Source organism: Lissotriton vulgaris, chromosome 11 (genome assembly GCF_964263255.1).
Source record: "Lissotriton vulgaris chromosome 11, aLisVul1.2, whole genome shotgun sequence".
NCBI lineage: Eukaryota > Metazoa > Chordata > Amphibia > Caudata > Salamandridae > Lissotriton > Lissotriton vulgaris.
The window spans coordinates 956566147-956591438 of record NC_141699.1 but is presented as its reverse complement, the minus strand read 5'-3'; the positions used below and the strand labels follow the sequence as shown (position 1 = coordinate 956591438).

General features: G+C 46.4%; 1 protein-coding gene across 2 annotated transcripts in view; it reads left to right on the top strand.

Annotated features, from left to right (window-relative positions):
* The window catches only part of PLCH1 (phospholipase C eta 1), an 897070-nt gene that overhangs the window by 757705 nt on the left and 114073 nt on the right, over nt 1-25292 (top strand). For both annotated transcript variants that reach the window (XM_086944121.1, XM_086944120.1), the window contains one exon: nt 18167-18229. In XM_086944121.1, the coding sequence (XP_086800247.1) occupies nt 18167-18229 (63 nt within the window). The remainder of the gene's footprint in view (nt 1-18166; nt 18230-25292) is intronic.

Here is a 25292-nt window from a genome sequence, read left to right as displayed (position 1 = left end):
GTGATGCTGTGGTGGTGCTGAGTGATGCTGTGGTGGTGCTGAGTGGTGCTGTGGTGGTGCTGAGTGGTGCTGTGGTGGTGCTGAGTGATAATGTGGTGGTGCTGAGGTTGTGCTGAGTGGTGCCGAGTGGTGCTGTGGTGGTGCCGAGTGATGCTGTGGTGGTGCCGAGTGATGCTGTGGTGGTGCTGAGTGATGCTGTGGTGGTGCTGAGTGATGCTGTGGTGGTGCTGAGTGGTGCTTGGTGCTGAGTGGTGTCTGTGGTGGTGCTGAGTGGTGCTGTGGTGGTCAAGTCAAGTGAAGTCATAAAATTTATATAGCGCACTACATACCCAGAGGGTCTCAAGGCGCTTAGGGAGGGGAGGAGGATTACTTGTCAAATATCCACGTTTTAAGTTGCTTTCTGAATGCTAGGTGGTTCTGGGTAAGGCGAAGGTAAGTGGGAAGTGAGTTCCATGTTTTAGCTGCCAGGTATGAGAAGGATCTACCTCCCATGGTGGTCTTGTTGATGCGAGGTACAGTGGCGAGGGCTTGACTGGAAGATCGTAGTTGGCGGGAGGGGGTGTAGAAGGACAGTCGTGAGTTGAGGCATTCTGGTCCGATTTCGTAGAGTGCTTTGTGTGCGTGGGTTAGGAGACGGAAAGTGATCCTCTTATTGACGGGTAGCCAGTGGAGGTTTTTCAAGTGATCAGAGATGTGTTCGTTACGCGGGATGTCTAATATGATCCTGGCTGAGGCGTTTTGGATTCGTTGGAGTTTTTTCTGGAGTTTAGCGGTAGTACCTGCGTAGAGGGTGTTTCCGTAGTCCAGTCGGCTCGTGACCAGAGCGTGGGTGACTGTTTTCCTGGTTTCGGTGGGGATCCAGCGAAATGTTTTTTTGAGCATGCGAAGGATGTTGAAGCAGGATGAGGAGACGGCGCTGACTTGTCTGTTCATTGAAAGTGAAGAATCCAGGATAATGCCTAGGTTCCGTGCGTGGTCTGTCGGGATGGGTGCTTTTCCAAGGGCTTCCGGCCACCAAGAGTCGTCCCATGCAGAGGGGGATGTACCTAAGATGAGGACTTCTGTTTTATCCAAGTTTAGTTTCATACGGCTGTGTTCCATCCATTCGGCAACTTCTTTCATTCCTTCGTGTAGGTTAGTTTTGGCGGTGCTAGGGTCATTGGTGAGTGAAAGGATCAGTTGAGTGTCATCCGCGTAGGAGATGATGTTGAGGTTGTGTTGGCGGGCGATGGCCGCGAGGGGGCTCATGTATACGTTGAAGAGGGTGGGACTGAGTGAGGATCCTTGTGGAATGCCACAGATGACTTCAGTGGCCTCGGACTTGAATGGTGGAAGGCGGACTCTCTGGGTTCTTCCGGTGAGGAACGAGGTGATCCATTCAAGTGCTTTTCCTTGTATTCCGATGTTTCTGAGGCGTTGTAAAAGGGTGCTGTGGCAGACTGTGTTGAAGGCTGCAGAGAGGTCGAGGAGGATGAGGGCGACTGTGTCTCCATTGTCCAGTAGAGTTCGGATGTCGTCTGTTGCTGCGATGAGGGCCGTCTCAGTGCTGTGTTTTGCTCGGAAGCCAGACTGTGAGGAGTCGAGGGATTTGTTGGCTTCGAGGAAAGCGGCGAGCTGGTTGTTGACAGCTTTCTCGATGACTTTGGCCGGGAATGGAAGGAGCGAGATGGGGCGGTAATTTTTGAGTTCGGAGGGGTCCGCTGGGGGTTTTTTCAGAAGGGCGCTGAGTTCAGCGTGTTTCCAGCTTTCCGGGAAGGTGGCGGAGTTGAAGGAGCAGTTGATGACGTCTCGGAGGTGCGGTGCTATGATGGAGTCTGCTTTGTTGAATATGTGGTGAGGACATGGGTCTGTGGGGGATCCTGAGTGGATGGAGTTCATCAGGCGGATGGTGTCCTCAGTAGAGATTGGGTTCCAGTCGTTAAGGGTGTTCAAAGGGGGTGAATGTTCGGCATATGGATGGGTGGGTTGGTGTCCGGGTTGGTTGTCGAAGCTGTTGTGGATGTCTGCAATTTTGTTGTGGAAGAATGAAGCTAGGGAGTCGCAGAGGGCTTGAGAGGGGGTGATGTCGTTGGAGTTGGCAGAGGGATTGGTAAATTCCTTGACGATGTTGAAAAGTTCCTTGCTGTTGTGGGCGTTGTTATCTAGTCGATCCTTGAATGCTGTTTTCTTGGCCTTTCGGATTAATTGGTGGTGTATGCGGGTAGCGTTTTTGAAGGCGTCCTTGGTGCTAGTGGTTGGGTCTTTTTTCCAGGCCTTTTCAAGGGAGCGGCAGAGTTTCTTGGACTTCTTAAGCTCATCGTTGAACCATGAGGCCTTCTTGCTGCCAGGTTTGCTTTGACGTTTTTTCAATGGTGCTAGGATGTCGGCGCTGTTGGATAACCATAGGGTGAAGTTGGTGGCGGCTTGGTCTGGGTTAGAAGAGTGGGCTGGGGTGTTTAGAAGGAGCGATGAGGAGATCTGGTCGATGGTGATTTTGTTCCAGTTTCTTTGCAGAGTTGGTTGGGGGTGGTTGATGAGTTTAGGCTTGTTGTAGGTAAAGTGAACGCAGCTGTGGTCAGTCCAAAGGAGAGCCGTAGTGTGGCTGAAGGAGACGTGATTGCTGGAGGTGAAGATAGGGTCGAGAGTATGACCTGCGATGTGGGTGGGGGAAGTGACCAGTTGTTTAAGTCCGAGGTTGGCGAGGTTGTCCAGCAGGGTGGTGGAGTTGCGGTCGTTGTTCTTTTCAAGGTGAAAGTTGAGATCTCCCAGAAGGATGTAATCTTTGGAGGGGAGCGCGTGTGGCGTGATGAAGTCCGTGATGTCTTCACTGAATTGTGCGCGGGGTCCTGGTGGTCTGTATAGGAGGGTGCCTCTGAGTGTGGTCTTGGGGTCGATGTGGATCTGGAAGTGAAGGTGTTCAGAGTTGGCGAGATTGACGTCTGAGCTGGTAGAGATGTGGATCGATTTTTTATGGACGATAGCGATTCCTCCTCCTGTGTGGCCGGTACGGTCCTTACGTGTTATCTTATAGTCTTCAGGGATGGCAATGGTGATGTCTGGGGCGGAGGAAGCGTTCATCCATGTTTCTGTTAGGAAGGCGACGTCTGGAGAGATGGTGTCTAGTAGATTCCAAAGGTCAATGGCGTGCCTGTGGACCGATCGGGTGTTGAGAAGGATGCATTGTAGGCGGGTAGAGTCGGGAGTCTGAGATGTGAGCGTAGCGGAGTTGGTGACGGTACCGATGAATTTGCAGGAGTAGCATGAGAAAGGTCCATGGGTGTGTCCAGGAGCGGCTTGGACGCAGTTGGTGGAGCAGCCGGGGTTAAGGGCTAGGAGGGTGGAAGCATCGTAGGTAATGCGGGAAGGCTGGGAAACGCGAGGGCCAGGGGGTCTGGAGTGATAATGTGGTGGTGCTGAGTGATAATGTGGTGGTGCTGAGTGGCGCTGGGGTGGCGCTGAGTGATGCTGTGGTGGTGCTGTGGTGGTGCTGAGTGGTGCTGTGGTGGTGCTGAGTGATAATGTGGTGGTGCTGAGTGATAATGTGGTGGTGCTGAGTGATAATGTGGTGGTGCTGAGTGATAATGTGGTGGTGCTGAGTGGTGCTGGGATGGCACTGAGTGGTGCTGTGGTAGTGCTGAGTGATGCTGTGGAGGCCCTGAGTGATGCTGTGGAGGCCCTGAGTGATGCTGTGGAGGCCCTGAGTGATGCTGTGGGGAGGCCCTGAGTGATGCTGTGGTGGTGCTGAGTGATGCTGTGGTGGTGCTGAGTGATGCTGTGGTTGTGCTGAGTGATGCTGTGGTTGTGCTGAGTGATGCTGTGGTTGTGCTGAGTGATGCTGTGGTGGTGCTGAGTGATGCTGTGGTGGTGCTGAGTGATGCTGTGGTGGTGCTGAGTGATGCTGTGGTGGTGCTGAGTGATGCTGTGGTGGTGCTGAGTGATGCTGTGGTGGTGCTGAGTGGTGCTGTGGAGGTGCTGTGGTGGTGCTGAGTGATGCTGGGGTGGTGCTGAGTGGTGCTGGAGTGGCGTTGAGTGATGCTGGAGTGGCGTTGAGTGATGCTGGGGTGGCGCTGAGTGATGCTGTGGTGGTGCTGAGTGATGCTGTGATGGTGCTGAGTGATGCTGTGGTGGTGCTGAGTGATGCTGTGGTGGTGCTGAGTGATGCTGTGGTGGTGCTGAGTGATGCTGTGGTGGTGCTGAGTGATGCTGTGGTGGCGCTGAGTGATGCTGTGGTGGTGCTGAGTGATGCTGTGGTGGTGCTGAGTGGTGCTGTGGTGGTGCTGAGTGGTGCTGTGGTGGTGCTGAGTGATAATGTGGTGGTGCTGAGTGATAATGTGGTGGTGCTGAGTGGTGCTGGGGTGGCGCTGAGTGATGCTGGGGTGGCGCTGAGTGATGCTGTGGTGGTGCTGTGGTTGTGCTGAGTGGTGCCGAGTGGTGCTGTGGTGGTGCCGAGTGATGCTGTGGTGGTGCTGAGTGATGCTGTGGTGGTGCTGAGTGATGCTGTGGTGGTGCTGAGTGATGCTGTGGTAGTGCTGAGTGATGCTGTGGTAGTGCTGAGTGATGCTGTGGTAGTGCTGAGTGATGCTGTGGTGGTGCTGAGTGATGCTGTGGTGGTGCTGAGTGGTGCTTGGTGCTGAGTGGTGCTGTGGTGGTGCTGAGTGGTGCTGTGGTGGGGCTGAGTGATAATGTGGTGGTGCTGAGTGATAATGTGGTGGTGCTGAGTGGTGCTGGGGTGGCGCTGAGTGATGCTGTGGTGGTGCTGAGTGGTGCTGTGGTGGTGCTGAGTGATAATGTGGTGGTGCTGAGTGATAATGTGGTGGTGCTGAGTGATAATGTGGTGGTGCTGAGTGATAATGTGGTGGTGCTGAGTGGTGCTGGGATGGCACTGAGTGGTGCTGTGGTGGTGCTGAGTGATGCTGTGGAGGCCCTGAGTGATGCTGTGGTGGCGCTGAGTGATGCTGTGGTGGTGCTGAGTGATGCTGTGGTGGTGCTGAGTGATGCTGTGGTGGTGCTGAGTGATGCTGTGGTGGTGCTGAGTGATGCTGTGGTGGTGCTGAGTGATGCTGTGGTGGTGCTGAGTGATGCTGTGGTGGTGCTGAGTGATGCTGTGGTGGTGCTGAGTGGTGCTGTGGAGGTGCTGTGGTGGTGCTGAGTGATGCTGGGGTGGTGCTGAGTGGTGCTGGAGTGGTGTTGAGTGATGCTGGGGTGGCGCTGAGTGATGCTGTGGTGGTGCTGAGTGATGCTGTGGTGGTGCTGAGTGATGCTGTGGTGGTGCTGAGTGATGGTGTGGTGGTGCTGAGTGATGCTGTGGTTGTGCTGAGTGATGCTGTGGTGGTGCTGAGTGATGCTGTGGTGGTGCTGAGTGGTGCTGTGGTGGTGCTGAGTGGTGCTGTGGTGGTGCTGAGTAGTGCTGTGGTGGTGCTGAGTGATAATGTGGTGGTGCTGAGTGATAATGTGGTGGTGCTGAGTGGTGCTGGGGTGGCGCTGAGTGATGCTGGGGTGGCGCTGAGTGATGCTGTGGTGGTGCTGTGGTTGTGCTGAGTGGTGCCGAGTGGTGCTGTGGTGGTGCCGAGTGATGCTGTGGTGGTGCCGAGTGATGCTGTGGTGGTGCTGAGTGATGCTGTGGTGGTGCTGAGTGATGCTGTGGTGGTGCTGAGTGATGCTGTGGTGGTGCTGAGTGATGCTGTGGTGGTGCTGAGTGGTGCTGTGGTGGTGCTGAGTGGTGCTGTGGTGGTGCTGAGTGATAATGTGGTGGTGCTGAGTGATAATGTGGTGGTGCTGAGTGGTGCTGGGGTGGCGCTGAGTGATGCTGTGGTGGTGCTGTGGTGGTGCTGAGTGGTGCTGTGGTGGTGCTGAGTGATAATGTGGTGGTGCTGAGTGATAATGTGGTGGTGCTGAGTGATAATGTGGTGGTGCTGAGTGGTGCTGGGATGGCACTGAGTGGTGCTGTGGTGGTGCTGAGTGGTGCTGAGTGATGCTGTGGAGGCCCTGGGTGATGCTGTGGAGGCCCTGAGTGATGCTGTGGAGGCCCTGAGTTATGCTGTGGAGGCCCTGAGTGATGCTGTGGAGGCCCTGAGTGATGCTGTGGAGGCCCTGAGTGATGCTGTGGAGGCCCTGAGTGATGCTGTGGAGGCCCTGAGTGATGCTGTGGAGGCCCTGAGTGATGCTGTGGAGGCCCTGAGTGATGCTGTGGAGACCCTGAGTGATGCTGTGGAGGCCCTGAGTGATGCTGTGGAGGCCCTGAGTGATGCTGTGGTGGTGCGGAGTGATGCTGTGGTGGTGCTGAGTGATGCTGTGGTGGTGCTGAGGGGTGCTGTGGTGGTGCTAAGTGATGCTGTGGTGGTGCTGAGTGGTGCTGTGGTGGTGCTGAGTGATGCTGTGGTGGTGCTGAGTGATGCTGTGGTGGTGCTGAGTGGTGCTGTGGTGGTGCTGAGTGGTGCTGTGGTGGTGCTGTGGTGGTGCTGAGTGATAATGTGGTGGTGCTGAGGGATAATGTGGTGGTGCTGAGTGATGCTGGGGTGGTGCTGAGTGGTGCTGGGGTGGCGTTGAGTAATGCTGGGGTGGCGCTGAGTGATGCTGTGGTGGTGCTGAGTGGTGGCGCTGAGTGATGCTGTGGTGGTGCTGAGTGGTGCTGTGGTGGTGCTGAGTGGTGCTGTGGTGGTGCTGAGTGATGCTGGGGTTGCGCTGAGTGAGGCTGGGGTGGTGCTGAGTGGTGCTGCTGTTGTGCTGAGTGGTGCTGCTCTGGTGCTGAGTGGTGCTGGGTGGTGCTGTGGTGTTGTTTCGTGACTGCAACATCCAGTCTGCACTGGGGCAGGGAGGAGGAGGGGCACTCACGCAACTGTACCTGAAGCAGTAGCCCTATGAAACACGCTCTAGCACATCGTTGTGTGGAACACCTGTATTCTTGTATTGAGGACTTCAACATCCAGCCTGCACTGTGGCAGGGAAGAGGAGCCTCCACGCATAGTTACCTGCAGCAGTAGATGTATAAAACGGACCTTGGCACACTGCTGCACGGGGTGTTCCAGAGCGAAGTAGGGGCCAGGAAAGGGCCAACCAGTGCCTGTTACAGCCAGGGACACACCTCTTTCATCTGTGCAAAATAGTATGATGTACTATGGGTACGAGTAAATGGCCTCCACTACCTGCCCTTCCACTACAAATAAAACCTACAAGAGCGTGTCTATTACTTTGTTGGTGACTTCAGCAGTGGGGGCCTTGACTACGGAAATAACCTCGGTATTAGAGAAACTTGGTATTAATGTCACTCCCCTTAAAGAAAGACACTTGTTTGCAATAAACTATTGTCGAAAAAGCTGAATTTAGATATGGCACCTCACGGAGCCACAGACACAAGTATCCTAACTGTAGCGGCAGAGATGTCCTAAAGAAACCCCACATTATCATCTGAAATTGAGCCGCCTGTGAGCAAAATAAGCTATAGATCCCGTAGACAGTCGAAAAACTGTGCTCATCATTGATATCAGAGGACGTGGCAAGAACCCCCCTCGCCGGGTGTGAAAGAAAGGTGATGGAGTGCGGCGCTCGTAAAACTGACCCTACAAGCAGCACATAAATAATACAATTAAAATGCTGCATTTTACCGTAACAGTGAGACCGAGGGAACCAGGAATTGATGCCACACACTGCACGCCACCACTGCCTACGGAGTTGTGCAATTTCTAAAGTGATCCGGGCAAGCGTCGCATACAGAAAGGGGTGTGGACGCCTTTGCAACCGTGGGGGCTCTTTAGCAAAAAACAATGCTGTGTTAAAGTAAATTCGGCAAGCCGCTATAAAGAAAAGCGCAGCCGGCAATAAAATTAAAGTGCGACATGGGGGGCACTTTAACAACAAACAAGCTTTGGGAAACCCACTGAGCGGTAAGTGTGGGGGTGGTTAACAGTATGTGGTGATCGCAATGGTGTGTAGAAGGGTGCGAGGCAGGCAGTCTACGGTACAGCAGGCTTCGAGGCACATTCTATTTCGATGGCAGAGCAAGTTATGAGAGGACTGGGGGAAGGGGGGGCAGTGCAGACAAGCATGAGAAGCTGTCATATTGCAGCAGAGTGTGGGGCTGGCACTGGTGAGCAGGAACTAGAGAAAAGTGCAAGGGGCTGGTGTTAATGGGATATATGAACAGTTCCTGGCAATGTGAGTAGCTGGGCAGAGTCACAAGCGGGCTCTTGTGGGCAGTGTGAGGCGCTGTCACTTGAGGTAGAATGAGCAGTTAGCACTGGTGGGCAACGTGAGGAGGTAATATTGCTGGATACCATTAAAATTGGCACTGCAATTATTGAGACAGGCTCGGGGGGGGGGGCAGTGGGCAGGGCTTCATGCCCCAGTGCTCCCAATCCTTCACATTTCAGGGGCACAAATCCAGTCCCTGAACGCCCTTGTGCCCAGAGGAGGTTCGGTTCACAATGGACGCTACAAAAGAAAACGCATCTGCTCATCTAAGCACTATGAAATAACAAGGATTTTTTTTACCTCAAAGGTACGCCTTGGCCAGCAGGGGTCGCTGCCTGACGTACATACGTTCTATCGTTGAAACCGATTTATGGGGACCCTCGAATCTCACATTTAAAATAAGTGATCTGGGTATCCGAACAGCTGTGATAGCGCAATAATATGATGCCGACATCTTCATAGCTCTGACGTCACGATGGCCGTGAAAGAAACTACACGGCTACGTGTGAGCGCAGTGTAGTGATCACATTCTCTACACTTCTGGAGTTATACTCCCGTCATAAACCAATATCGCGATGTTTTACAGCAATTAAGCTACACAATCATCAGAACATCCGGTCACACTAGCCAATTTTCGGTCAGCCTGACCTTTAAGCCTTCAACACAAATGATTATAATTAATAAACAAGTTACCGGTCTAGGTTGCTGCACGTGTTGTCGGCGGGGGCGAAACCAGGAAGTCAGGCATCCTTGCCCGTGACATGGGCAGGGCCTGTGACGCGGCCGGAAGAGGCAGGTGTTGCTCGTTGATGCGGGGCTCCCATCATGGAGGGAGAGCCCCGCGGTAGCGTGAAAATCCAGAGAAGTGCCCTGCGTGTGGAGATGCGCCAGAGAAAAGGAGCTCAGCGAGGCGACGCGACAAAAGAGCACGGTGAGTGGAAGGGGGGATATGTGTGTGTGTGCGCGCGTATGTGTGCGCGTGAGCCCCATGAGTGGTGGGGGAGGGGGGTGCATACGTGCGTGTGTGTGTGTGTGTATGCCTGGGGGGGAGGGGGGGAGTGTGTGCTCGTGGGAATGTGTGTGCGCATGCATGACTGTGTGTGATTGAGAGAGGCTGCGAATGCGAGGCATGGGATGTGCACGGCGCCGTGCGCGCCCTCGAAGGAATCTGAGACAGCGAGGCGCGTGCCCGAACGCTGTCTCACATTCCCCCGAAACCGCCAACAATAGGTCCTTCGCTAGGCGCGACCTAAAAAGCTGCTGCCTCAGAACCTCCTATTTCCAGTTGTTCTGGCTTTAAGTGACTCAATCAATTAATGGCTGGTAAGAGGCCGGCCTTGAAGCTGGAGAACCAGGTCTGAGTTTTGGCGGAAGGCTCAAGCATCCTATGATTCTGGGCAAATCCCTTAATCTCTCTGCGCCTGAAAAAAAATCAACGTATTTGTCTGTAATGCAACTGGTGCTCATGCAAAACGCTCTGATACCTTCGGATCAAATTCGCGCTATATTAAAATGCAAACAAAAGAAAAAGCTGTATGTTCTTTAACTTTCTGCACTACCACCCCACCCTGGCTTTCAAGCAGAGGCACCCTAAAGACGGCATTCACCATTCGGGGCAGTTGTTTTTGTCAAAGGTGCATCCAGGGGCTAGCAAGGAGGAAGTCAGCAGGGTTCTATTCAGATGCAGAGCTCTGATCCTCTTGACCCCTAGGACCACAGAGTAATGGTCCAGGAGAAAGAGGAAAATAGTGGGATTCATAAATATAGTCAGAGATGGCCCAGAAGAGGAAGAACTGTGTGGCAGCTTCATATTTATGGTTACAAGTGGTCAGAGGCTGCTTCCTCAGAGAGATACCTCAGGGAAGGAGACGAAATAAGGGAGCCCTTTTTATATATCTAAAAAGGGCCATCCATTAGTGCAGCAGGTAATGTTGTATGGTGTGTAAATGGCCACTGCTGCTCAAATATGGCTGTCTTAAAATGAAGTGGAGTAGCTGCCGATTTTACTTGCTAGCTTTAGTACCCAGGATAAACTTGCTACTTTTTGATTTCAAATCTTTTTATTTAAGAGTTGAAAGAGTACAAAATAAGCAAAAAGAGTACAAAGAATAAAGCATGGGCGAGCACATAAGTTACATATATGAGGACCACATAACCCAGATACATGTCACAGGAGAAATAAGCGTAACGAATCACAAACAGAGATTTTACAGTCAATAAGCATTAAGCATGATATCCATGCATAAGATATTCAATCTAGAAAGCAAAAGTGATGGAGGATAGGGAGAAAAGGAGGAAGAGAGCAAAGGGGAGAGAAAGGAAGAAAAAGGAGGAAAGCTGGACAGCAGCAGTGTAACCTGTGACACTAAGCTTCGCTCAAGACATCGGTTCACAGCGCCGATGTACATGCCCATTAAGGTGACAAAAAGAGGTATGGATCACAGGTGTAACAACCAAACTGGCCTACGGCGGGTCGTAGCAGAGCTCCAGTGGGTCAAGTAAGCTCCAGAGTTGTTTGTGAGGTTTTCGCCAAGGTGATGAATGATGAACGTCATTATCTGCTCCCCTTAATGCAGCCAGCCATTCCTGCCAAATTTTGAAAGAAACATCGGAAGCACTCTTCCACTTACTCAAGACGACTTTACATGCCAGTGTTAACATGAGATCCAGTAGGTGTCTGTCATGCTCCTTTGTTATTCTCGGGTCAGTTACCCTCAGTAAGACATATGCGAAGTCCCTGGGCGGTCGGTAGTGGAAGATTTGTTGAATATAATTATAAATCTTATCCCAGAATGTTTGGAATAGTAGGCAATAAAAGAGCATGTGAGCCAGGTCACCAACTTGGGTTTTACAGCTCCAACAGAGGGGGCTATCAAGGAGTTTGAGTTTAAAAAGATTGTCTGGGGTCTAGTACGATCTGTTTATCAACATGAATTTGCTCTGAGAGAGTATCGGAGATATTTTGTTAGAAAAAGGGGTGAGGTGAATCTTGTCCCAATCGAATACCATATTAGAGGAGTTGGTTTCTTTTTCCCAGTCTCGCTTGCACTTCCTGTGTGCTTTCTGAGGCATAGGGAAAATAATTTTGTATATTTTCGATACCATGTGGCCCAGTTACATGAGCTGAAGTAATTTATTGCAAAGTGTTGGTTTGTGTGGTAAAATGGCTCTGGTAGCGACAAGAGCTTTGAGGCGTAGGAACCTAAACAAATCCATTGGCTGGAAAACTTGCTACTTTTTAACATAAAGGGACAGAAAGAATAATTAGCCCACAGGAGGGAGAAAATTAAAGCATTGGAGTCTCCTTTGTTTGGTCTCAGAGAGATGCTAGAGAAGGGTGTGTGGTTAGACGGGAGTCCATGTTTTTAACAAAGGGCAGTGGATACTGCCCTCTTTGCAAGGCAGTTGCTAACATTAGTGATGCAGGTTCAGTAGCGCTGAGGCCATGGGTTCAGAGAAGCCTACCCCATCACAGTTATGACTGTCTCACTTTAACAAAGGTGCATGGGAGCTCTTTTTCCTTTCTAACATTACAACCAAGGGCACCATTGCAGATAAAGGAAGACACCATGTGGGAGCTCTTTTTTTCTGCAAGGGACAGAGGGCCTGTTTAAAGATTAAAGTGATGGTATGGCACAGTGGCGAAAGGAAATAAGAGGCAGAGGAGATAGCCTGCTACTCAGGACGGAAGTTATCATTAGTGCAGCAAGTGTAGTTACATTGGGATCCAGGAGTGCAAAATTATAGGGGGCAGTATTTTTGGTTCATAACTGTTTTTGTTTGATTCATTTGCTGATTATAAGTCTCATATTTAGTGTGGTTTATGAGCTATAGAAAAAGCACTCCTTAAATGATCTCATAAGCCAGGCCCCCCTCCGCTCAGATCTGTCCCTCCTGTTCACTTAATCCTTGCTGTAAATATTTGGAGGGGGGACCTGACATTAAAACATTTTAGTTAGGGTGGCTCAGAGAAAAAAGTTTTAAGACCTCTGGTCTAGGGAGAATGCACAAAGCCCAGCTGTCACACAACCCAGACATGTATTCAGAAACCGGCAGAGGCACAGAATGGTTAAACTAAAAAAACGCCAACTTTCTAAAAGTGGCATTTTCAGATTTACATTCTAAAATCCGACTTCACCATCAGTTGTAATGTTAAATTGTGAGTCCAAAGTCCTCACACTCCAAATCAATATCTTTTCTCAATTGGAAATTATACTTAAAATATGTTTTAAGGCAATCCCAATGTTAACCTATGGAAAAGATAGACCTAGCGGTAGTGAAAAATCAATTTAGCAGCTTGTCACTACCAGGACGTGTAAAACTCAAAAGTACATGTCCTACCTTTTAAATACAGTTTACCATGCCCGTAGCCCAACCTAAGGCCTACCGTAGGGGTGACTTATATGTAATAAAAGGGAAGGTTTGGGACAGGCAAGTTGGTAAACTCGCCAGGTTAAAATTGCAGTTTAACCTGCACACACAAGCTCTGCAGTGGCAGGCTTGAGCCATATTTAAAGTGCTACTGAAGTGAGTAGCACAATCAGTGCTGCAGGCCCACTAGTAAAATGTAATGTACAGGCCCTGGGCCCATGTAAGGGACTTTACTAGGGACTTGTTAGTAAATAAATTGCTAATTGTGGACAGGCCAATGTTACCATATTTTAAAGAGAGAGCACATGCACATTAGCACTGGTTAGCCGTGATAAAGTGCCCAGAGTCCTAAAGCCAATAAAAACGAGGACACAAAAAAGGGAGGAGGAAGGTATACATTTTGGGGGTGACCCTGCATAAAGGGCCAGGCCTAACAGTCATACACATGTTAATAATGTTACTTATGAGGTCTTGGTCTTTGGCACATTTTGCACAGAAGCAAACCTAGACTAAAAGGTGTCCTTCACCCTCCAATGGGCAGTCCTTTGGATTGCTACCATACATCTGTAACCCCCCCAAAAGAGAATGTTTGTGTGTAGACACAATATCAAAGTCACCTGAACAACATCTGCATGAGCATTATTTGCTTCATAACACTTCGAATGAGTCTCACTTTTAAGTGTAGTTTTTTTTACGCTGCTTTAGTTAGCTTCAGCCATTCCCAAGTAAGGTTTTTTACTTTACTTTTAGCTGCTGCTGTACCAGCTATTAAAGGCCCAGAACCCGATTTATAGGCACAAGCCACAGGTGAGGGTCTATTGCGCGGGTGAGGGCCTTTAACAACAGGTATAGAGTGAGGCGTAACGGCTATAAGTCTATTAGAATATTTCACCCACTAAGGGTAGAATGTTCTAAATTAAAAAGGTAGAAACCTGAAGACAAACATTGGAGCTCCGGGCTTATACCAGCCAATATAACCTGGAGCGACTCCATTTTCTTCAATGTAGCTCTCAACATTCAAATGTTCTAATAAGTTGCTCATCTCTGATTTAGGAAAGTATTTGGCCAGTCTTTGAATGGCAATCCAACCGCCATTACATCGGAGCCCTGTATGTTTCATAGTTCTTTATGGCTATTATTTCCCAATGTCTATTTATTTTGCTGGATAGCAGGTAGATTATCTTAAAGTATGGGAGGCCGAAAAATAGGTTATGACTAAAGGAGATCGACAAGACAGAACCTGGCATCTGCCTATAACAGGGCAGTGAAATATCGAGAGAAGGCTGTTTGGAAAGATAAGAAAGAAGTTATCTTAAGTAAAAAAAAGTGCCTCCTACCTGTCATAAATGTGCTCAGGGGGAGTTGCTTTGAGAAGACTAAGAAGCCATACCTGAATATTTATGAATTATTTGATTCTATCCCAATGCTTTGACTCAAAAGCCAATAAATAATCTATGTATGCACACTCTTAGGTGATGTTAGAAGAGGGAGTACACGAGTGCTCCAGATCACCAATCTACAGCTGATAGGATTATAATCTGATGAAGGGGCAGACAATTTTGCAACAACAAATCCAAGAAGACCGGTAGTTGTTGCAAAACAAGAACAGGACAAGATTCAACAGAATACAGTCCTCAGGAAAACAGCAGATGATTTTACAAGCACTCACCATGCTTTTGCCCAAACGACGAGTTGCCAAACTTCCCAAAGGGAAAAAAATCACATTGTTACATTTGAGAAAGTGTCCCAATAACCTATATTGTCTGATGATCAGGAGGCCACTCTATGGTCTGTTTGCACTCAGACATCTTGCAGAAAGCAGTCTGCCACTAAAATAATCCATTCACCAATGCTGACTATACAGAGAATACACCCTAAGAGATGCTGGAGGTGCACTCGAAATGATACAGTTTGTATGCCAGAGGTAAAATACTAGGCAGAACCTTGACTGGGAGTAGAGTGTAGAGAGCAATCTGTAAGTAAGTGATTGCTTTATAGTTGTTTACTGGCTTGCTGCAATGTAACCCTTCTCTAGTAGTATCAGTACATCTCAACAGGGTCGTAAAATCTTTAACATCACTTCGAAGCAGGGCTTCTGCGCTAGCTGCTGCTCTAGTAAAGGACAGTAAAATATCTTCTTGGCGGAGCCGATATATAGTATTAGTGGGATAGTATGTGCACTTCTTGGCTGAGTTCCAGGACCACCATTCTTTATAAGAGCTTCCACAGGAGTAATGGAGAGTATAAGGTTTAGTTCAGGGCTGGTATGGGATGTTCCTGCCATCTTTGTGCATCCCATGAATTCTGCGTTCCGTCTTCTGGCCACGACCCACACTTCAGTAGCAGGCTGGGTGCTGGCTTGCAACAGAGTAGGAGAACTGCAGGAGAGTTGTGCTTTAGCGCCCCAGCATCAGAGAGTGTTCCCCATGCCCCCTGAGCTCTGCTAATAGCAGCAGCCGGCTGGAGGTTTTACAAACCTGAGAGTAATATTGCTTTTTCCTTGCCCTGTTTTCACAAGTTTGGGTGAGATAGTGTCTGCTCATACAGTGTGAGACCAGCCCTGCCTTGACTTCAAGGCTCTACTGAGCTTTTGTTGATGGACCGGCGGTGAAAGTGTTGGTGTTCTCTTTGGCAGGAGGGCATATGGAGGCTGAACAAGCAACTTGTTGATGCTAGAAGAGATAAGCTTGAATCTTGATGTGTTGATCTTCTGTGCTGGGCTATTGCGTTTGGAACAGCAAAAGTTATCATGGAGGTGTGTAGAGTGTGTACTTCTTAAACCTCTCACTCACACCTGATCAGTATTTGTTGAAGAAGGTGTGTTATTATATGCCAGATTAACTTTGATTCTAACTCCAAGGCTATTTCGGGACTAGAGGACAGATGATTGGAATTTGGAGAGTTGCGTATGAACGTGTGAATTTTGGAAATTACTTCAAAGAAAGGAGGTAAACCTCCTTAATGATACAAGTACCCCCAGGCACCAGTTACATGAATCCCCAATTTAACAATGCCAGCTATGCTACCTAAGACATTAAAAACATCAAAACAGCCTTGGTAGCATACAGAAGGTTTCCCTGGAGTATATCGAAGCAGCAGTGGCTTCAGTAACGGGTTCTGTGAGAAAGGGCTGGGAAGGCTTCACTGACACCAGAATTCTAGTCTCAACCTTGCCTAGTGAAATACCTAATCCCAGGTCTTCATCGACCGCCGAAGTATAAGATGCCAGAATGCATGAAGACGAAGCCGTGGCGTGAATGCTGGTATTGACAGAGAGTCTGGAGCCCTGACAGATAAGATAGCCAAATAAATACCTCTAACAGGAGTACCGGATCTCCGAACAGAAGCCTGTACAGTATCACATTGAAAACGGACTGATAAAGAGAATCGGAGAGACATCACGACCAAGATTGAGAGCCGCTTCAGAGCCTTACAGTCTGTAGACCAAAATCGACAGCAGTGTCCTACATTAGGAAATTACATCAGCCTGAGGGAGACCTTCTTTTAATCACCCAGGTCCAAACTAGAAGGTCGAAACGCGTCGGCACATCCTCCACTCACCTTCCCATTGCACAAGGCCAAGAGCATCGCCATAGCCTAAGCAAAGAAAATGTTAAACAATCGGGTTAACCAACTAATAGTGGTGTAAACACCGATAAGTCTTTTAAAAGCGCTCTCAGACCTACACCCCCTTTTCTTGGACCACACACAAAGACAGTATCGAGGATAAGTAGTTAACATCCCGGTACATGAGTAGAATGTAGTTGGACCTTTTGATTTTTTCAAATGATTTGCTATTTTATACCAATGTTTTCTGATTCATGCACTGTGTATAATTATTGCTCTTTCTTGTATTGATGTATTAATATGCAAAAGGCAAATACATGTATAGTCTTTGAAGCACATATACCGTAAACAGAAGAAAATGAAATAATCATGAAGTAAAAAGCATTTTCTAATGAATGTTTGGAGTTCATATTGATTATTTGTGTAGATAGATGAATGTTTGATGTGCTTGCTGAACCACTAAATAGAAAGCTTACAAGTAATTCTGTTCATTAGTTGAACCGAAGAGTGGGGAAGAGTCTCTCCCTTCCTTTGAAAGAAAATGTTGAATCCTTGGTCCTAGAGGCAACCTGTTATATTAAATGTGTATTAGATTCCAGCCTCTAGCTTCCTCAATTGAATCAATCCCCGTGATTTTGAAATCTATAGAAAGCTAGGTGTTATATTTTTTTCGGAGACCTAATTTCAGAGCATGATTGCATTGGCACTTGTCACACTGGCCCTCGCATTTTAGAAGTAGATCTTAAAGCAGCAGTGGAGGTAAAATGCCAGGATCTAAACATTTTTACTGCACTACTGCATTACAGTATAGGCGATAACTACGGTGACATCTCATGGAATTACTGAAACTACATTCTGTAAGCTGTTGGCTCAAGTATTGCACTTCTGCAAAGGTAGTTCGTTCTCTGGCAGAAGTGTTGTTACTGCTGGTAGTTAGTCATGAGTCATAGTTCTAACAAAACTAATGGTTTCTCCTGCTATTGGCCTTTGCCAACTGTACCACAAAATCAGGACTTGATATTCCATTTTTACAACCCTCTTAACACATTTTTCCTTCATTAATAAACCTTCTGGGTGAACCTTATATATGAAGATGCCGGAGTTTGACATAAATTGATGCACAAAACGGATTTCCTTATGTTATCATTTATAAAAGAAAGAATCTCCGACTGCGTTTTGTATGAGTTGCAGAGTTTAATGCACATTGACATGACTAAATATTTGTTACCATTGTGATTCAGGACACTTTGTTTCCATTTTAGTTTGGAAATAATATTTCTCAATATTTTGTTGTCATATCCCAAATGTAATCAAATAGTATTCTTCAATTACCATATACTGTCCTTTATATCGTTCCACATATCTTTAAAAACACTTGAAGCTATGTCTTCCTAAATGTATATCACATAGAAATATCAGACACTCATCTGTAAACCTCAGTAATACCATTGTAAGACTATCTTAAGATAAACCAAAATCCATGGTCGGACTGTGACAGAAAATAGATAGGACCGGGCACCAAATTAAAAGCGACCCCCATTAGTGAACGAGTGAGCTTAAAAAGTGGTAATATCAAGGAAATCTACAGTAAAAATGTGCCCAACTGTCCATAAAACCGGCCCACAGCTACCTAAGAAAAAACAAAACCCACCCACCGATCTGTCAGACCAGCCTACCAGGCACTGCCTTATTCCCCTATACGCCAGTCCGACCCTGCCAAAATCTGTATCCATCATACGCAGTGGTGATTTCACTCTTATTGCAAAATCCTACATTTCTTCTAAATTATTCATGCTGACAAGGGGTAGGATCATGTTTTAGTATTTTATTTAAGTGTAAAGAAACTTTGTGTATTTTATTTATTAAGTCAAATTAATTTGTTATATTGTCTATGTTTGAGATTTGTCTTTGTACTTTTATGATTTTAATTAATCGAATAAAGTAGATTGACTGACTGACTGACTGATTCATGCTGAGCTTATTTCACGACGTTATATTTTTAATAAGTGCTTCATGACCAGTCTAAAACCACCACACCCATTTTGTTTTCTTCTATGTACAGAACTCTGACCCGAAAGAAAGAAAGAAATCACGATCATTAATGGGCAATTTTGCTAAACACAAGGTAAGCAGGATTTGTATCTAAATTAACACAAATATCTTTGCTTGAGGTTAGCTGAAACTTTAAAAATGCCACAATAAAGAATGTTGTTCTGGCCTTCCTTTTGCCATAATTGTGTAAGCAGGCAGTTTCGACAAATGTATTAAAGGCATGATTGCATCAACTTTTCCTCTGTCCTCACCTAATTAAGTAGTTAGCTTCTTCTCTCTATTCAAGTTTCAATTTTAATCACATGTATCAGGTGTCTCTTTCTTGTTTTTCTTTCCCTTTGCCTGATGTGCTGGTCCATGGCATAATGTGGTGCAGTGTATAAATCGTATGACTTTAATTTGTACTGAAAACCAGTGCCGATGAAAAGCCATGTAGATGAGTTTTTTTTCTACAAATCCCCTTCTGTTTGGGTAAAATCAAGCTGGATTAGCAAAGTATGAGACCTTGGAAATATTAACCACAGTGTAAATGAAGTAGTGTTAGACCGGTCATCCTTATGGTGGTCATCTCCCAAACATTTTGCCATCCTCATTCCAGTTTTGTCGATCTCAGTTTTTGCTGGCCTTAGGACTCTGCACTCTTTACCACTACTGACCAGTGCTGAAGAGCATGTACTCACTCCTTAAAAGATGGTAACATTTGCTCATACACAATTGGCATATTTAATTTACTCATGCACCCCTAGTAAAGTAGCACCATATGTTCCCAGGGCCAGTAAATTCAATAGTACTAGTGGGCCTGCAGCACTGATTATGCCACCCACTTCAGCAGCCCTTTAAACATCTCTCAGACCAGCCATTGCAGCCCCACTTCAAAGACACAACTGGGTATAAATATTGGACCTCAGGCCCTATGTCCCCCCTATAGTTCTGGACCTGTGGATACTTTGCCAAGATGAAGGACTGCTGTGAGGCTGAAGGACTGCCACTCCTATGGACTGATGACTTGCTGTATTGACCAGCTGCCCTCTCGCCTTGGGAAGAAGGACTGGACTTGCATCCCTTGAACCCAGAACACCAGAGTCACTCCAGAGGCTTGTTGGCTGGCCTTCTGATCTAAAGCCTCAGAGACACAACAGGCTTTCAACAACTTTACACCTGCACCTGGACTCTGCCATCTGTGAGTCTTCCCTGCCAAGTGGTGCCACCCCAGTGCTGAACCCTAGCAAGTGGGCCTTAGGTGCTCTGCCTGCTTCTGTGAATCCAATGGAAACCAACACATTTCCTCTGCTGTGTGGCACAAACCTAAGCAGAAGCGATGCATCGCTGCTACAGGATGTATAGGATCTGCCGCAAAGAACCACATAGCAGCCCGTCGCCACATCAGAACCGCCACAGCCTGACACGTCCCCTGCATGGGCCTTGCATGCCTCGTCAACGAAAGCCTCAATGACGACTCCAGACTCCACATCGCTGGCTCGCTGCTCTTCGGAACTGATGCATCGTCAGGACTGGGCTACACATCCTCTATTCCAGTCTTTGCATCGCAAGCCCTCATCAACGAGATCATTGCCACAGGATCTACCATCGCAGCTGTACTGTTTCTTGGAACCAATGCATCTTTGATGCGCATCATCACAACGCTCCGCAAACCAGGATTTACGGTACTCTGTTTAGCGGGCCTAATTGGATCCCAGTAGCCAGACTGTGCTCCATAGCGGTCAGCCAGAGTTTGTATCTTTGTTCCAGTCGGGGCAACCAGATGTCCACAGATGAGTTTTACTCGTTTTACCGCTATTTTTAACCAAGCTCTTTAAAATTGATGATCTCCGGTTCTTCTGATTCGATGTTTTTAATTTATTTCAAAATATTCATTTTTTCTAAACTGGTGTGGAATCCATTTTTGGTATGTTTTCACTGTGTAACTGTTCTATGTATTGCACAAATATTTTACACATTCCCGCTAAGTTAAGCCTGACTGCTCTGTGGCAAAGCTACCCGAGAGTTGAGCACAGGTTAATTTAGGGTTTGCTTGTGACTTCACCCTGAGAAGAATTATTGTTGCTGTTTTTAGAAGGGTTTCACTTCCCCGTGATCACCTCCTCGGATTCCCTCACTACTATCCAGCAAACGTGCCACTCATACCCCACTCTCTCACATACATTTAATTTGTTTTAAAGCGCTAGTTAAGGCTGGCTTTACTAATCCACTCAGCTATTCACATAAAATACAGATCTGTTCTTTGCAGCAGGCATGTTAACTCTCTGTGCTACCTTATGGTGAGTCAAAGCTGCCACTAGACAAACCCAAATCTCTATTCCCCCCCCCCCCACTAGAGTTATCATGACGTGTTTAATGCAGCCCAACAGCTGGACGCACAAGGAACTGCATCAGGTGCTTTCAAATCGTAAGTTATTGTCAAACTCAGTGTCCCACCTCTTGAGGGTAGTGCCGCTCACCTCCCCCGCCCCCTCCACCCCACACACACTTCTTCCGGGTTAGCGCTAGTGCAGGCTCACTGGTGTCACCGCCCTAAAGCCGACCCTGGTTAGGGGATTTGCATAAAAAAGCTTAGAGACATGTTATATACATTAATGTACATGCCAATTTTCATCTTTTTCCATATGAAGTACTTTCTAAAATTGATTACCATATTCTGTTTGAATTCCTTCTCTATTTCTTAACTTGGTACTTATAGCTAATAGATCTAATAACTTGAATAAACCAATACAAAGCGCATGCAATATCAAATAACTCAAATAACACACCATATATAAATCAACACTAATGGTTCCCTCTCTATTAACATTGCAATTCGAGCTATTGCTTTGTGTGCTCATCACTTTGCTTCTTACTAATACGAGATTACCATTTGGCACCCAAATGGTTCCTGTAATACTGAGCCCCGCAAGACGTGTGAAAACACAACCCTCTCCAAGTATTCCTGGGGTACATTTTAATCACCGTGATCCATGGTAAAGGTGGCATTTATAATCTAAAATGTTTATATTTTTCTTAATCCTGACATTTACAGGACTGATGGTCCTCTAACTAACTGCACATCCTTCTTTCTTATGTTTTTCTTTAACTCTTTAATTGAAGGCAGCGCTTTCTCTCTTAAAGGCACATATTTCACTGCATGATTCTTTTGTAATCTCAGTATTATTGAGTACTTAGTCTTAACCTGCCTTCTGATTCATGGCTCCTGCATATGACACGCCTGGCTTCTTATATTTGATTCATTTCGCAGTAAAATTAATGTGTTGAAGCTCAGACTGCATATTTCACTGAATAATATGAAGACCAAATTTAGTAACCCCCATCTCCAACTCCAAACACTAGTGCTTAGAAAACGGCCACTATGTTGGGAAAATGCCAGTCCACCTTTTCACTTTTACGTCTCTTAGCGATCAGGCTCTGGTGAAAATCTTGATAATAGGAAAAGGTTACGTGTGTAATATTATGTTTGATTGTACGTGTGCAAACGAGTTAGTGATCTAAATAGTTGAGCAGTATTTTAACATTATTTTTCCATTTGACAAACTTTTAACAAATTATATCCATTTCGAAGTAGAATCCTTGTTTTATGTTGTACATCCGGCAGCATGGGAACACATGAGAGGGGCTGAGGAGTTCGTGGATTGGGAGCTCCATTATGTTGTAGATCTGATGGCATATTATTGGTGGGGGGTTTCATATCATTTCGATGGCTGGAAGCTATTAAAATATATAAACATTTATGGAGCAAATAATAAGAGTTTTAGTAGGCAAGGCATTAGACGATTGGTCCTTGCATCTGTGGCCAATTCCAGTAAGAGTAGTTCCAGTAACAAAATCCTATTTGTGTTCATTGTCAACCTCTGAACCCAGGATAAGTTTCATACTTATAATGTGTTGCCATCAACTTACCATTTTGTGTAAATGCCAGTCTGTAGTTCACAGCTGACCGCCATATTCATTGCTATGGCTCGCTCCCACTTGGATTATTGTACTGGGCTGTATGTATGCCTTTCAAAGTACTGATTGAAAGGCTCCAGAACATGGTAACACTCATTTTTTAACACTAGATGCAAGAACTAAATACTTCACTGTTGAGAAAACTACAAGGAGTCCGAGGTGAAGCTTAGGTACAGTTAAAGTTTCTCACAGCCACACATTGTGCCTGGTATGGAACAATCCTAAGTTTCGTGGCCACTTGGTTTCCAAAAGAAGATAGTTTAGAAGCTGAAGACCATCAATAACAACTGTGGAATGCGATTCGCCTGAGAAGAACTAGAAACATCTTGATTGCATCAGTCATTTGAAAACCTTCCTTTTCCCCTATTAAGTAGGCAGTCACGAGCAGAAGCTGAATTTCTAAAGCCTTTTCTGCTAAGGAGCATTTAAATAACAGACCGTGGTCTACTAGCCTGGACCTGTGCCCCACCCACCTAGGTTTACTCATGGATCTCCATTATTATGAAACATAAATAAATGAGCCAAGATCATCTTCTTTCATCCTCCCATATCTATATTAAATGTGGCATACTGAGGCTCTGATCTTGTTGTTTTAGCATGCCTAGAAAATGTAATTATCCTACACTTAAACCTCAACAAATTCTTTGTTAATAAACTTCAGGGGATTCAAGCTGCATACACATATTGTGGCTATTCCTGTCACCCAGAAATCATATATCCCCAATCTCAAACGTTTTACTGGATTTCCACCGAGTCAAATTCAAGACCTACTGTGACACACAGAGACGACTGGGGCAACTGCCTAAGTGTATCTTAAAGAAAATACCCATTACTGCTCTGTTGGGGCATAAACTCAAGGAAGGCTGTCCTGCTCACAGGGCAACCTTTCAACAAGCAGTGTTTCATAGCAAAACCTATCTCTGTTTTAGATAGTTCTGACATTAGTTTGCATTCTGCTTCTGCACCTCACAGGTCAACCTGACCCTCAGAAAAGTCATAAAACCCGGCATTTTGCATTGCCAATCTATTTATTAAAGAAAACCATCTTTCTACAAGCAATTATATATATCACTGAAAACATTCCTCTCATAGCCCCCAAGGCAAACACTTACTCAAGAAAAATAGAACACAAGCAGTCATACATAACTTCCGCCCAAATGAGTGAGTTAATTGGGACACCCTGAGTAACTCACCTCGCCTTCACACCTGCTCTCTTCACCTTCATCAGACACAACCTTCAACCCTGCGGTCTTCACTTTCATCAGACTTATGGAAGTTACTTTCTCCCACCAAACACACCGGAAAGAAGAGGAGATCAGCAGCTGTACACCCTCCTAGAAAGAGACAGTTATCGCAAGAAATATGGCAGCTACAGGTAGAAAGCACAATTGAAAACAAACATTCAAGTAGTCACACTTGGGCAGTCACAGCAAGTGCTGATGGAAGAGGAAGCCTCACTCACAAAATTGTGTCATGCTTCATCATTGGCAACCTCTCCCCATCCTGCTAGGACAGTACCTCCAGGGTGGACTCAATCTCCTGTTGATCTTGGCACAGGAGGGAGTTTTTAGATAAAAGCTACTGGACAGTAAGGGGATCCAGGTCAATGAATAAAAAATACCCTAATGTATCCCGGCTATTTGATTTTATTAGTGGGTACATTAGGTAAGATTAAAACTGTTGTGAGGCGGAATGCGATAGCAATGACTCACACCACCTTTCTTTTGAAACAAACAAATAAGCGTAACCCCTTGATCTATTAATTAATACTGTGACCTTATATTTTGTTTCTCATGATTAGGTAATTCTCCACGTGCTTTTTTCAGGTAGGACTCACCTGAGCACATTTCATACATTTGTAATCCTTTCACTATTTTCTCCTCACATTATAGCGCTGGGAGGCCTTATGGTAGCCATGCGCTTTACAAGTGCCTTTTTAATGATATCATTCCATTCATTCATTTCATTATACAGCTGGCGATTAAGCTCCTGAGAGTGAGTTAGGGATCCTTGGCCCTGAGCAATGCCCCAGACCCCTATGGGCTTGGAGGATGGGCAGAACCATGTTGGTCTAATTTTTATGGTCATTGCTCTAAAAACTCCCTCCTGTGCTGTGTCCAACAGGAAGTTGTAACGACTTGCGTTGTTAAAGACGCGTTGTAAAAGCACGCGTTGTGATGGTATGCGTCGTAGCGTCATACATCCCAAAAATATGTATAGGCCTGTATCTCTTTCTTCACTATTGGCATTGTTCAAGAATTTTTTTCGGTCGTTGCTTAGAATTATCAGTTCTAAGATATATATTACTCAGTAAAGGAAGAAAATTTGTTGTATTAAAGGGAAACACTTTTAAATGTTGAAGAAATGCATTTTTTTGGAGTGTAGTGTGTGTTTAGTGTTTTTGCATGACTTTTGTTTGGCATATGTCACAGGATTTTGATGGCTGGGCCAGTGCTCTGATTCTTAGAACGAGGCCAGACCCTTGGCTGGGCTGGTGCTCAGTTATTCCTATTAATGTGCTTGCTTTCCTACCTCTAGACAGAGCGACATACACTGGGACACTGAGACATGAACATTGACACTGGGACAAGGGAGCACGGTCTTTAGTGGGGGGAAGAAGGTGCACAGGTGAACATGTCTCCATAGCAAACGCCAGTCCCGGTATCAACCGTATACACAGGCGTTTTCGCATAAACTGAGATCATGACCGTAAAGCTTGTGGAATAACCACTGAAAACAAAGTTTTTGCCTGTCATTGCTGCAAGTCTCCCCCCCCCCCCCCCTCCCACAAAGAAAAACTGAGAAGACATATTCATTAATTTATGTGAGGGGTGAGGTATTCCATGACAAGCCAGTTTTAGCTCTACAACTCCCATAACTACCTGGAAAGTTTTTAATGATCTAGTCTAGCCTGCACCATTTCCCCTTTTGGAAACTTTACCGACAAGTTCACCAGCCTTCTCGTGCTCTCACTGGCCTTATTCTATTAACAAAGACGACCTTCAACGGCAAAAGCCCATGTAACTGGCAGACGTTAAAATGTATACATTCAGCATACAGTAGCGATTGAACCAAACCTGCCATGGTTGCAGTTCAACACAGGCGCAGTTTGTGATGTGGGATAGGCTCAGGTGTTTAGATTGCCTTGTACTCTCACAGTCATCCGAATATTCAGAAGT